We start from the raw sequence: 13,702 nt of genomic DNA on the forward strand, positions 1-13,702 counted from the left end.
CCTTACTACGCATGGTTGTTGTGTTTTTTCGTAAAAAAAAAAAAAAAAAAAAAAGCCGTACTATACATGGTCGTTTTTTTGTTTAAAAAAAAAAGCCTTACTAAACATGGTCGTATTTTTCGTTTAGAAAAAAAATCTTACTATACATGGTCGTGTTTTGCAAAAACGTTTACAGTCGTTTTTTTTTTTTTTTTTTTTCAGAAAAAAAATCAACAAAGATGTATAGTAAAGCTTTTTTTGTAAAAAAAAAAAAAAAAAAAAAGTTTTTTTGCAGAAAAAAGCTTTACTATACGTGGTTGTTTTGTTTTTGTTTTTTTGTAAAAAAAAAAAAAAAAGCCTTACTATACATGCCCGTTTTTTGCGGAAAAAAGCTTTATTTTACATAGTCGTTTTGTTTTTGTTACTATGCATGGTTGTTGTTTTTTTTCGTAAAAAAAAAAAAAGCCTTACTACACATGGTCGTTTTATTCCTGGAAAAAAAGCCTTACTATACATGGTCGTTTTTTTGCGAAAAAACAAAACAAAACTTTACATAGTTGTTTTTTCGTTTAAAAAAAAAAGCCTTACTGTACATGGTCGTATTTTTCGTAAAAAAAGCTTTACTATACATGGTCGTTTTTTTTGTTTCAAAAAAGCCTAAAACAAAAAAACTACATTTTTTGCGGAAAAAAAGCTTTATTATCCATGGTTATTTTTTTGTTTGAAAAAAAAAACCTATAAACCTTACTATACTTGGTCGTATTTTTGTTTTAAAAAAAACCTTACGACTATACATGGTCATGTTTTGCGAAAAAAGCTTTACTTTACATAGTCTTATTTTTTTTCAGAAAAAAAGCAACCACCATGTATAGTAAAGCTTTTTTGTAAAAAAAAAAAAAAAAAAAAAGCTTTTACATAGTTTTTTTTTTTTTTTGCAGAAAAAAGCTTTACAATATGTGTTTTTTTTTGTTTTGTTAAAAAAAGCCTTACTATACATGGTCGTTTTTTTCGTACAAAAAGCCTAACTATACATGGTCGTATTTTTCATTTCAAAAAAGCCTTAAAAAAAAAAAGCTTTACATTTTTTGCGGAAAAAAAGCTTTATTATCCATGGTTATTTTTTTGTAAAAAAAAAAACAAAAAAAAACAGTCGTTTTTTCGTTAAAAAAAAGGCTTACTATACATGGTCGTATTTTTCGTAAAAAAAGCTTTACAATACATGGTCGTTTTTTCATTTCAAAAAAGCCTTAAAAAAAAAAAAAAAAAAAAAACATTTTTTTTGCGGGAAAAAGCTTTATTATCCATGGTTATTTTTTTGTAAAAAATACAAAAATACATAGTCGTTTTTTCGTTCAAAAAAGCCTTACTATACATGGTCGTATTTTTCGTAAAAACTTACTACTATACATGGTCGTGTTTTGCGAAAAAAGCTTTACTTTACAGTCTTTTTTTTTTTTTTTTTTTTTAGAAAAAAAGCAACCACCCTGTAAAGTTTTTTGTAAAAAAAAAAAAAAAAGCTTTACATTTTTTGCGGAAAAAAGCTTTATTATCCATGGTTATTTTTTTGTAAAAAAAAACTTTACATAGTTGTTTTTTTCGTTCAAAAAAGCCTTACTATACATGGTCGTATTTTTCGTTAGAAAAAAAAAACCTCACTACTGTACATGGTCGTGTTTTGCGCAAAAAGCTTTACATACAATTTTTTCAGAAAAAAGCAATCACCATTTAAAGTTTTTTTGTTAAAAAAAAAAAAAAAAAAAGCTTTTACATAGTTTTTTTTGCAGAAAAAAAACTTTCCAATACGTGTTTTTTACTTACTCTTCACGGACGTTTTTTGCGGAAAAAAGCTTTATTTTACATCGTCGCTTTGTTTCGTAAAAAAAAAAAAAGCCTTACAATACATGGTCGTTTTATTCGTAAAAAAAGCCTTACTATACATGGTCGTTTTTTTGCGAAAAAAAAGCTTTACATGTTTTTTTTTTTTTTTTAAAAGCCTTAAAAAAAAAAAAAGCTTTACAGTCATTTTTTGCGGAAAAAAAGCTTTATTATCCATGGTTATTTTTTTGTAAAAAAAAAACAAAAAAAACCAGTCGTTTTTTCGTTTAAAAAAAGGCTTACTATACATGGTCGTATTTTTCGTAAAAAAAGCTTTACAATACATGGTCGTTTTTTCATTTGAAAAAAGCCTTAAAAAAAAAAAAAAAAAAAAAACATTTTTTTGCGGGAAAAAGCTTTATTATCCATGGTTATTTTTTTGTAAAAAATACAAAAATACATAGTCGTTTTTTCGTTCAAAAAAGCCTTACTATACATGGTCGTATTTTTCGTAAAAAAAAAAACCTTACTATACATGTTGCGATACTATGCGTGTTTTGCGAAAAAAGCTTTACAGTCTTTTTTTTTTCAGAAAAAAAGCAACCACCATGTATAGTAAAGCTTTTTTGTTTATTTAAAAAAAAAAAAAAAAAAAAAAGCTTTACATAGTTTTTTTTTTTTTTTTTTTTTTTTTTTTTGGTTAAAAAAAAAAAAAAAACCTTACTCTTCATGGACATTTTTTGCGGGAAAAAGCTTTATTTTACATAGTCGTTTTGTTTCGTAAAAAAAAAAAAAAAAAAAAAAAAAAAAAAAGCCTTACTATACATACTCCATGGTTATTTTTTTTCTAAATGAAATAAAGCTTTACATTGTCGTTTTTTCGTTAAAAAAAAAAAAAAAAAAAAAGCCTTACTGATACACATGGTCGTGTTTTGCGCAAAAAAAAAGCTTTACTTTACGTAGTCTTTTTTTGTGGAATAAAAGCTTTACTGTCCTTGGTTTTTTTGTTAAAAAAAGCTTTACATAGTCGTTTTTGGCTGAAAAAAAGCTTGACTATACATTGTTGTTGTTTTTAAAAAAAAAAAAATAGCCTTACTATAAATGTTCGTTTTTGCGTGAAAAAAGCTTTACTATCCATGGTTCTTTTTTTTTTTTTGTAAAAATGAAAAAGAAGCTTTACATCGTCGTTCTTGCGGGGGGAAAAAAGCTACGTAGTCGTTTTTTGTGGGAAAAAAAGTAAAAATAAAAATTGCTTACATTGTTTTTTTCGTTAAAAAAAAAAAAAAGCCTTACTACTGCTATACATGGTCGTGTTTTGCGAAAAAAAAAACTTTAGTCTTTTGCGGAGTAAAAGTTTTTTTTGTTTAAAAAAAAAAAAGCCTTACTATACATGGTCGTTTTTTGCGTGAAAAAAAGCTTTGCTTTAAATACTCGTTTTTTTGGTGAAAAAAAGCCTTCCTATACATGGTTGTTTTTTGCGGAAAAACGCCTTCCTATACATGATTGTTTTTTTGGTTAAAAATAGAAAAGCCTTACTATAAATTGTCCTTTTTTAATCATTGTGTTTAATTCCAGTCAAGTCTGGTGAAGCGGACAGGTGGTCTGGATAAAGTTGTGGACTGGAACTGGTGGGTACTTTCTCATAGTCAACCACGTATGTTCATTGATCATCAGGACCAGAGTACAAGTCTAATCCTGCAACATATTTATTCAATCCTTTTGCCGATTGCGCAGGTACGACGTTCTGTCTCCTGGTGAGATGCAGCGTCTTTGTTTCGCTCGACTCTTCTACCTGCAGCCCAAATACGCAGGTTTGCAAAAAACATCCATTTTCTCCCTTTTATCCGAGGTTAGGTCGCGGGGGCATCAGCTTCAGCAGGAAAGCCCAGACTCAATTTGTTCTTCTGATGACAGTTCTGGATGAAGCCACCAGCGCCTTGACAGAGGAAGCGGAAGCCAAACTGTATCGCACGTGTAAGCAGCTTGGCATGACGCTCGTCAGCGTGGGACACCGCACAAGTTTGGAGAAGGTCTTTTTTTAAAATTTATTTCATACACATCCACCAAGAGGTTTTTGTGCATTATATCAACAAATAATCGTATTTACATTCAATTATGAGGGTAAAATTGTGCCCATGTCTGCTTCTTCATGTTGTAGCACCACGACTTACAGCTGAAATTATGTGGCGACGGCGCCTGGGAGTTGAAACGGATTAAAGTGAATCCGACAGAGACCGCCATGTGAGCACAAACGCCTGCAGAACATGCTTCCAGTATTCACTGTCATAGAAAGCGATAGACGAACGTTTCACCGGGCGTCTATCGCCGTCTATTTGAGCAACGAGTCTTTAAAAGTGCTTCCAGCGAGACTACAAGTTGATTGTTTACAGTACGTTGTTTTGTTGTCATAAAAAGCAAATAAAACAGTACAAAATGGAAGAAAATGTTCAGTTTCCACAGAGGTCGCGATGACCTTGGATGATCTCCTGCACGGCTGCGGGATCGTCCAACGTGCTGAGGTCACCCAAGTCGCCGACGTCTCGCTCGACCACCTTGCGTAAAACCCGACGCATAATCTTGCCCGAACGCGTCTTCGGGAGACGTTGGACAAACTGTCAGGGGAAAAAAAACACAAAAAGAAATTATTTCATCTCGTAAGTATCTCGTAAATTTACAAGAAAACAGGGACATACCTGGATGTGGTCGGGGCAGGCGTACTTGGCGATCTTACTGGATACGGTGTTGTTGATTTGTGAGGTGAGGTCATCATTTTGGGCGTCTTGTTTGAGGACTACAAAAGCGTAGACGCCTACAAAAACAAACACATTTGACTTCTACAGCTGTCAATGGCAAAGATTGTAAGGAAAAAACGCACACCTTGGCCTTTGATTGGATGTGAGCAGCCGATCACTGCCGACTCGGCCACCGCAGAGCATTGGTTCTGTGACAATAAGTGTTAGCATTAGCTAAATTGCACAGATATACTGTATATTTTAAAGCAATTAGAAAAAAATGGCGTTAATTAAAATCACAACAAACACAGTATATCATTCTAACAACATGGTTTTTGCTAAAGTTTTTTTTAAAGATCATGTATAGTGACAAGAAGTGTTAGCATTAGCTACATGCTAGGAAATGAGAAGCCTTCACAAAATGCTAAAACAACTGACCTAAAATATTGAAACAATCGTTTTTTGCGGAACAATGTCTTACTCTACACTGTCATTTTTTTCTTTGTAAAAAAAACAAACAAACAAACAAAAAAAAAACAGCCTTACTATAAATGCTTGTTTTTTTGCGGGAAAAAAGCTTACTAGATATAGTCGGTTTTTTTTGCAAAAAAACAAAAAAAAAGCCTGACAAGGTGGGCGTTGTTTTTTTGTGGAAAAATGCCTTTCTCTACATGGTCTTTTTTTTAACCTTTTTTGTTAAATAAGCCTTACTATACATACACACATTTGGCGAGGGGAAAAAAGCTTTACAAGTTCAGTTTTTTTTTTTGTTAAAAAAAGCTTTACTGTACGTGGTTGTTTTTTTGCGTTAAAAAAAGGTTTACTCTACATGGTCTTTTTTTTTTTTTTTCCATTAAGAAAAAAAAAAAAGCCTTACGATACATGGTCATTTTTTTTCTTCTTTGTAAAAAAAAAAAAAATTTATAAATGGTCATATTTTTTGCTGGAAAAAAGCTTTATATATACAGTATTGTTTTTTTTAAACAGCTGTACTATACATGGCCGTTTTTTGTTAAAACAGCTGTACTATACATGGCCGTTTTTGCGGAAACAGCATTACTTTACATAGTCGTTTTTTTTTGTAATAAAAAGCCTTACTATACGTACATGTTTGTTTTGTGCGGGGAAAATGCCTTACTATACATGGTCAGTTTGTAAATTTTTTTTTTTTTTAATTGTTCTTTACAGTATTGCACACAAAATAAAGGCTTACTATACAGTCGTTTTTTGCGGGAAAAATCTTTACAATACATGCACGTTTTTTTTTCATAAAAAAAAAAAAAAGGCTTACTATACATGGTCGTTTTTTTGCGGAAAAATGTCTTACTATACGCGGTCATTTTATTTTTGGCAAAAAAAAAAAAAAGCCTTATAATAAATAGTCATATTTTTTGTTGTAAAAAAGCTTTACTATACACGGTCATTTTTTTCGTTAAAAAGCCGTACTATACATTGCCGTTTTTGCGGAAAATGTTTTACATAGTTGTTTTTTTTTCATTAAAAAAAAGCCTTACTATACGTACATGGTTGTTTTTTGGTTTCACCTTCTACATGGTCGTTTTTTTTCGTAAAAGCCTTACTATAAATGATTGTTTTTTTTGCGGAAAAATACCTTACTATACATGGTAATTTTTTTCATTAAAAAAAAGCTTTTTTTTTCGTCAAAACAGCCTTACACATGTTCAGTTTTTCCGTTAAAAAAGCCTTACCATTAAGGTCGTTTTTTGCGGAAAAATGGCTTACTATAGATGGTCGGGGTTTTTTCCCGTTAAAAAAGCTTTACTATACATCTTTGGTTTTTTGTTTTTTTTTTTTCGTAAAAAAAGCCTTACTATACATGGTCGTTTTTTTTTTCCTCGTAAAAAAAAAGCCTTGCTACGCATGTTTTTTTTTTTTTTTTTTTTTTTTTAAAAAGCCTTCCCATACATGGTCGGTTTTTGCGGAAAAATGCCTTACTATAGATGGTCTGGGGGGTTTTTTTGTGTAAAAAAAGTTTTACTACACATCTTTTTTTTTTTTTTTCTTTCTGTAAAAAAAGCCTTACTATACATCTTCAGGTTTTTTTTTTTTTTTACCTTTGACCTCATTACCATTCACACATTATTAGGTTTCGCCTTCTACATGGTTGGGTTTTCACGAAAGCGTTACTATACATGATACATTTTTTGCGGAAAAATACCTTACTAAACATTGTTTTTTTTTTTCATTAAAAAAGCTTTTTTTTTTTCGTCAAAAAAAAAAAAAGGTCGTTTTTGTCGTTAAAAAAGCCTTACAATACATGGTCGTTTTATTTCCGTTAAAAAGAAAAGCTTTACCATACATGTTTGTTTAAAATTTAAATTACTTTTCTGACCTTTGACCTCAGTATCATTCATACATTATTAGGTTTCACCCTCTGTCAGATGTAATAACCCTTTTGTAATTACGTTTTGGGCGCTAACAACGCCATGTAAACATGTTCAAAAATCACACTTCGTTCATGCAGTGAAAGGCTTGAACATTGTCTTACATTACATTACAGTACACGTACAGGAAGAGCAAGTTCCACGAGAAGGCGTGCAACAATTTACGAGTCCGGCGGAATGCGAAGGTTAGCGTTTACTACGTTCTCTCTCGTGATGACACTGAACATGCCAATTGATTTACGGCTCCATACGTTGGCGCATACAAACGTCTAAAACCAAATAGCTGAATGTAAACGTAGCTAATTTTATTTTGTTTTGCTGAATGAGGACGTGAAACTTCTGTAGTGGCAGCATTATATGACACATACTACACAATGTTCATATCTCTTACCACCACATCTTCAATCTCGGCCGTTCCAATCCTGTGTCCGCTCACGTTGATGACATCGTCAAGGCGCCCCGTGATCTGATAGTAACCTTCTTTGGAACAATGGGCGCCATCTCCGGTGAAGAAATAACCTGCATGGGCACGACACTCTAATTAAAATCTTCACTAAAATGATACAAAACCTGACAAGCTCTATATTGTATTCTATTCTAACCGGGGTACGTCTTGAAGTAGGTGTCGATGAATCTCTGGTGGTCGTTGTGGATGCTGCGGGCCATTCCCGGCCAAGGTTTAGCGAGGCACAGCGCTCCGGAAGCGTCGTCGGACGTCACCGGTTTGCCCTGAAACAAGACGAGAGGTGGGTAGGGTACTACTCAAGTAAGGGTAGCATTACTTCAAAATAATATTACAAAAGTAAAAGTCATTGAAAAATATTTACTCAAGCACAAAGGAAAAAAAGTAGTTGAAGTAGAGAGTAACATTGTGAGTAACTGCTTACATTTTTTTTTTTTTTTTTTTTTTTTTTTTTACACAATGGTATATTTTTTCCTCACCACAATGTCATCTATATGAACCATTATTGCACTATATTATATAGTACTATTACTAGGGCTGTCAAAATTATCACGTTAACGGGCAGTAATTATTTTTTAAATGAATCACATTAAAATATGTGATGCAATTAACGCACATGCCCCGCTCAAACAGATTAAAATGACTTGACCAACTTGTTACTTGTGTTTTTGGGAGTTTTGTCGCCCTCTGCTGGCGTTTGGGTGCGACTTGATTTTATGGGCTTAAGCACCCATGAGCATTGTGTAATTATTGACATCAACAATGGCGGGCTACTAGTTTATTTTTTGATTGAAAATTTTACAAATTTTATTAAAACGAAAACATTAAGAGGGGTCTTAATATAAAATTTCTATAACTTGTACTAACATTTATCTTTTAAGAACTACAAGTCTTTCTATCCATGGATCACTTTAACAGAATGTTAATAATGTTAACGCCATCTTTTATTTATTTTACAAATTTTATTAAAACGAAAACATTAAGAGGGGTTTTAATATAAAATTTCTATAACTTGTACTAACATTTATCTTAATTTTTAAGCTGTAATTAACTCGATTAAGAATTTTAATCGTTAGACAGCCCTATTACATGCCCATTTTAGGCCAAAAAATACACCAAAAAAAATCATCAAATTCAAATACAAAACATATCTACATAAATGAAACATCAACAGTCCAAGGAGCATGAGTGCCCTCTAGTGGAGGAAACATTGCCGACCAGGAAATTAAACGAACATATCTCCGGTTTTCCGTGGTTTCTCGATGCCTAATAAAAAACGGGACATCTTGAAATCTGCGCTTGCGAGTAATGTTGACGGCAGCGCTCTATGTCAAATAGTTAAATTTTTCCGGTGCTGTGAAGCTGCCACGTGATGTAACACGCCGGCGTGATCATAGGACTGCAACCTTGTGTTTGATCATGTGACTGTGATGTTACGGCTTATTGGTATCATGGAGTGATTATTGTTGGAACTGGTAAAGCCACTGTGTTACACATGTCTACAATTCACAATTTAGTTTTATTTGCGGCAGGTTTTGAATCTAAAAGCGGAATTTTTGCGGCGAGGGATCAAGCCCCGCCAACTGCGCGCTCGCAGATTTGCGAACGGCTGTTTGGCATGCATTGAGTAAAATGGCTGGGAACCGCCTGGACGGAGGGTCAGATGAGGATTATCAAATAGTCACCAGCTGTGTCACTTTTGATACCCGCCATGTCCCCGTTTGTTACACGTACACACACCTCGGCGTCCATGAGCGTCGGTTTAATGCCAAAGAAAGGTCTCATAGCCATCCCGGGGATGATCTCGGCGTTCGGTTCTGACGGCCGAGGGGCGATGCAGATGCCGCCAGTCTCTGATGAGCAACAAAACATGCAGGTAGGTATTTTATTTTGAAAGAAAATGTGTGGTGACAAAAGCTAGTGCTGTAAAAATCGATGTAATTACAAACAGATTTTCTATTGACGCAACTATTTGAAGTGGACACAAAGTAAATTAGAAACTGGTCGGCTCCAGGCTGGGAGGACTTAACCATAATCCGTAGTTTTTTGTTTTTTTTTGGGTGGCAACGGTGCCAAAGAAGGAGGAGGGGACTTGCTACAAAGTAGGACAAGCTCACAATAGCTGTAACTGTTGCCGCCACAAAATAACGACATATAATAAATATAACTAAAAATAATTGTATTCATGTTAAAAAGAACAACAAAAAAAGTTGATTTAAATGAAAAGAATATACTGTATATAGTACAAAATAAAAATGATGCTGTTGAAAACAAAGAAATAATAATTAATAGACTTGGAAATAAAATTTTAAAAACAAATTTAAATTAGTGTTCCTGTATAGAAGCATTATTGAAAGACAGTCCAGCCAGACACAACGCTGCCATCAGAGGGCTGTGTATCCTCCATCATTAAACAAATTACAGTGGTACCTCTACATACGACATTAATATTTTCCAGGACCTTGTTTGTATGTCAGAATGGTCGTATGTCGAGCAGGATTTTCCTATAAGCAGTGGCGGACTTGGCAATTTTCTTCATGGGTCAGGGTTAAAAAAGTAAGGGTGTGGAAGAAATATGTACCGGTACACTAGGGGTGTCCTAAACGACAAATTTTCTATTTTACAAATAGTTGACTAATCTAATAATTTTCTTTTTTTTTTTTACTAGTTTAGCAATGAAATTTTGTTGACTTATTAATTCACAAAATCATTTTGGAACACTTAAATTCTTTATTAAAGTACAAATAATCATGTAAATAACTAGCCTGGCTCCGCCAGACTATTCTCCCTGTATTTTTCAAACACTGATAGTATAGTCTGGAAACCATCCCATTAACGGCCTTTTCGAGCAGGTACAAAATCAATCGACAAATCAGATTCGTTTATTTGCGTGACGTGTTCTTCACAAGCAACGTCACTCTTGCGCGTCGAAAGTCGTCTCTTCAGCAGCACAGATGGTGAACGGCAGAGCTGAGAATATGTTCCAATCCACGGTAAAATCAGTTTTAAATGACCAAAAACACATCGACACGAGTCATTGACAACAGTCTGTCTCGCGCTAGCCATGTCGAATAAATTCCGCTCTCTTCGTATGTTTACTTCCGTGCGCAAGTCCATCGTCCTGCGGTCGCCATTTTACTAACGTCACGTCTGCCCGTCGCTGATTGGTCCACTCCGCTGTCTGTTTGCTGTGGCTTGCTCCGCCCTGGAAATTGTTTCCGTGGGAATGGTGGCCAGACTCAATAGCTGGAACAGCGTTGAGTCTGGTGTACCAGGCTAGTAAATAACAATAATTAATCACAAATAAACAATGAGGTTAAATGCTGATAGCATTTACTTGTGCCAAAGAATGGAAAGTAAACAGATTCAGAACACCGACTTTGCCTGTCCAACATTATTCAAAACAATTCTTAAAAAAAAATTCTAGCATTATTATTATAGTATACTACTATATATAATAGTAGTATAATAATCATAATAATTATTCATTGCCAATCATATTTGTCATAATGAGTGTCATTTGAAAGCTATTCATAGTGTAGAATCTGTATTCTGTAGTATTTACTCTACATATTATAAAATTAATTCTGAAGTATGTGGGATTAACTCCAGAAATTGTTATTTATATGACGAACATAACGTGCTTTTATTTTGAAATGTTCACCGGAGGTACGGTCGCTAAACCGCTAACCGAAAGTCTTACACTCCGTGAAAAAACATTCTTCGTCATTGCTTCTGGTGTTCTGGTGTCACTAATAGATTTAATTTTTTTTTCGTTATGCTGTTAACCAGCTGTTCAGTTTTATTGTATGACTGATTGGAACTGTACTGCATTGTTTCGCCACAGGGTGTGCTGTGGTGTATTTTATGTTCGGTGTGAAGAAGAAGAAAGTTAAAAGAGGCATTAGTCTCACACAAAAATACACACAGTCCCAGGCTTTAACTGGGACCGTGTGCTTTGCTTTAACCCTTTTAAGGTCTGGGCCTATTTTGTCTGTTTTTGCATGCCTTTGAAGTTGCCTTTATATTTCAAAGAAAGAATTGTTTACGATGACCTGGTTTGGTCCCTTTTTTTGTGACACCTTGAACTTCATGTCCAAACTGTTGTTTCCTTCACTAACCAATTATAAATCATCATTTTGGGCCCAAAAAGACCAAAAATTCCAAAATCGTTTTGTCAAAATTTTTAATATTGATGTCCAATTGACAACCAAACATGCGTAACGAACCGTTTTGAAACTTTGTAATATTTATTCAACATGTTAGGATGAACATTCAACCAAAAAAATTTAGAATAAATAGTCTTATATTTGACAATTCAACATAAACAACAGGTATAGCCATAGGCGTTTTTTGCCTTTATACATGCTCTAGTCAAAACAGGTTATATACAGCAGACCCAACAGTGAAGAACAGTGAAAAAATATATACCATCTAACACAAAAAGTGTTTAGAGGCCATCTCTTTATGAGTTTAGGTATTGCGGCCCATCACCTGATGAAAACTATGTACACACAATCAAGCTTCTTGAACACACATTTATATACACAAATTGAGAATGCTGATTGTGGGGGAAAAAAAATATATATAACATTGGAAAAAAAAGTATTTTCAAAAATATTTACAATAAACAAGTTAAATTTTTGTCAGGCTTGCCACTCTGAAAAGCAGTTTCGTCCTGGAATTAGACACAGGGCTACATCACACAGCTCACACTTCCATGGGGTGTTGGTCCTCTTTCCACCCTTCCATTTTCATTTCACTTTACTTTCATTGTCACTATAAATGTACATGAAAAAAGTCAGTATTTATGAAAATAATAAAGTATAAAATAAAAATATATACAGCAATAAATAATAATGGAAATCTATATGTATGACAATAGAAAGAATACCATAGCTGAATATGTGCTATATCCCTAATCTTCATATAGAAAGTAGAACACCACAAATTATAAATTCCTGCCTGGGATACCCACAGTGCACGTACGACTTTGATCTGATATGCACATTTTATTATTATATTCACAAACACACACTTATATTGCATCAAAATTAACTTTGTCTTGCAATATAAAAAGAAACTTTCAAAAGAAACTTTTTCATCATAAAAAAAAAAAGAGTGAGTTGGCTTACCTCTGCTCGTCGATGGCGTCACCCACGTGTTCAAATCCGTCACTATCTTCACTCGAGGACTCTTCCGAAGAAGACGATGATGACGAATTTGGACCATCCTCTTCCTCAAGTTGATCAAAAAGCACAATTTCTTGCGCTAAATTTAGTTTTCCGTTCATTGTCAAAGTCACACAAAGTCGCTGCTCGAACCAAACGGCCGTCGCTCGCCACCTCTGCTTCAGAACACTCCTCCCCTCTCGTTCGGTAGAACCTCGCGCGGCAGTTATATTTATTTAAAAAAAAAAAAAAACGCATTTTGTGCTTCCACTGTAACTTCGAAAGGGTTCGTTTGATTTGTGTTTTTTTCATGGAGCTTCCGTTTTGAAAAAGGACAAGAAATGATGGAAATATAGACATAAACAAATGATCCATGCAGCGTTTTAATGTTTTTTTGAGAGGACAATAAAACTATAAAACTTAAATGACAATATCTCACGTTCTAGTTGGTCGATTGACTTCAAATAATAACGAGAGTAAACCGCAACTTCCGCACTTTAAAACGAGACCAACCAAAGGCATAAGGGTGACGTAATTAAAACGTGAGGGCGCTTCAAAGACGACGTGCGCTGAGGACGCGCCGGCGCGTCCTTCGACTCTCAAGGGTTAACTGGGACCGTGTGCTTTGGTCAGATGTGACCAAGATTGAGCTTTTTGGCAAGAAACACTCTAAGTGGGTCTGGCGTGCCACGAAAGATGTGCATGCTGAAAAGCACCTCATACCCACTGTGAAGTATGGGGGTGGGTCAGTGATGCTATGGGGCTGGCCCTGGGAACGAATGCTTTGAAATACCAGGACATTTTCAATCAAAATCTGCTGCCCTCTGCCCGAAAGCTGAAGATGGGTCGTCACTGGGTCTTTCAGCAAGACAATGACGCTAAACATATGGCCAAATCTACATAGAAATGGTTCACCAGACACAAAATCAAGTTCCTCCCACGGCCATCTCAGTCCCCAGACCTTGTTTTGCTGGCAAAAGGGGGTTGTACAAAGTATTAACACCAGGGGTGCTAATAATTGTGACACACATTATTTGATGTCAAATCATTTTTTCTTTGTGTGGGATTTTTTCCCCACTGAATGAATGCACTTGTATTGAAGGTTGGATTTTTCTCTTTTTTTCCATTAAGGTCCCA

At 34.4% G+C, this 13,702-nt stretch overlaps 2 protein-coding genes across 3 annotated transcripts in view; one reads left to right on the plus strand and one right to left on the minus strand.

The window, feature by feature from the left end:
- The window catches only part of abcd4 (ATP-binding cassette, sub-family D (ALD), member 4), an 18,076-nt gene extending 13,640 nt beyond the window's left edge, over nucleotides 1-4,436 (plus strand). Inside the window, exons 16-19 of one of the 2 annotated variants that reach the window (XM_057822193.1) lie at nucleotides 3,370-3,422; nucleotides 3,529-3,605; nucleotides 3,709-3,824; nucleotides 3,953-4,432. In XM_057822193.1, the coding sequence (XP_057678176.1) occupies nucleotides 3,370-3,422; nucleotides 3,529-3,605; nucleotides 3,709-3,824; nucleotides 3,953-4,039 (333 nt within the window). In that variant the 3' untranslated portion in view covers nucleotides 4,040-4,432. Of the gene's footprint in view, nucleotides 1-3,369; nucleotides 3,423-3,528; nucleotides 3,606-3,708; nucleotides 3,825-3,952 lie in introns of both variants that reach the window. The other variant, XM_057822195.1, reaches the window with a different exon arrangement.
- Nucleotides 3,252-13,702, minus strand: part of acss1 (acyl-CoA synthetase short chain family member 1) — a 26,186-nt gene continuing 15,735 nt past the window's right edge. Inside the window, exons 9-14 of the mRNA XM_057822192.1 lie at nucleotides 9,135-9,247; nucleotides 7,534-7,660; nucleotides 7,323-7,450; nucleotides 4,672-4,735; nucleotides 4,488-4,603; nucleotides 3,252-4,406 (exon numbers count right to left, since the gene is read on the minus strand). Of these exons, the coding sequence (XP_057678175.1) occupies nucleotides 4,242-4,406; nucleotides 4,488-4,603; nucleotides 4,672-4,735; nucleotides 7,323-7,450; nucleotides 7,534-7,660; nucleotides 9,135-9,247 (713 nt within the window). The 3' untranslated portion in view covers nucleotides 3,252-4,241. The remainder of the gene's footprint in view (nucleotides 4,407-4,487; nucleotides 4,604-4,671; nucleotides 4,736-7,322; nucleotides 7,451-7,533; nucleotides 7,661-9,134; nucleotides 9,248-13,702) is intronic.

The sequence above is a fragment of the Corythoichthys intestinalis genome, chromosome 19 (assembly GCF_030265065.1).
Source record: "Corythoichthys intestinalis isolate RoL2023-P3 chromosome 19, ASM3026506v1, whole genome shotgun sequence".
NCBI lineage: Eukaryota > Metazoa > Chordata > Actinopteri > Syngnathiformes > Syngnathidae > Corythoichthys > Corythoichthys intestinalis.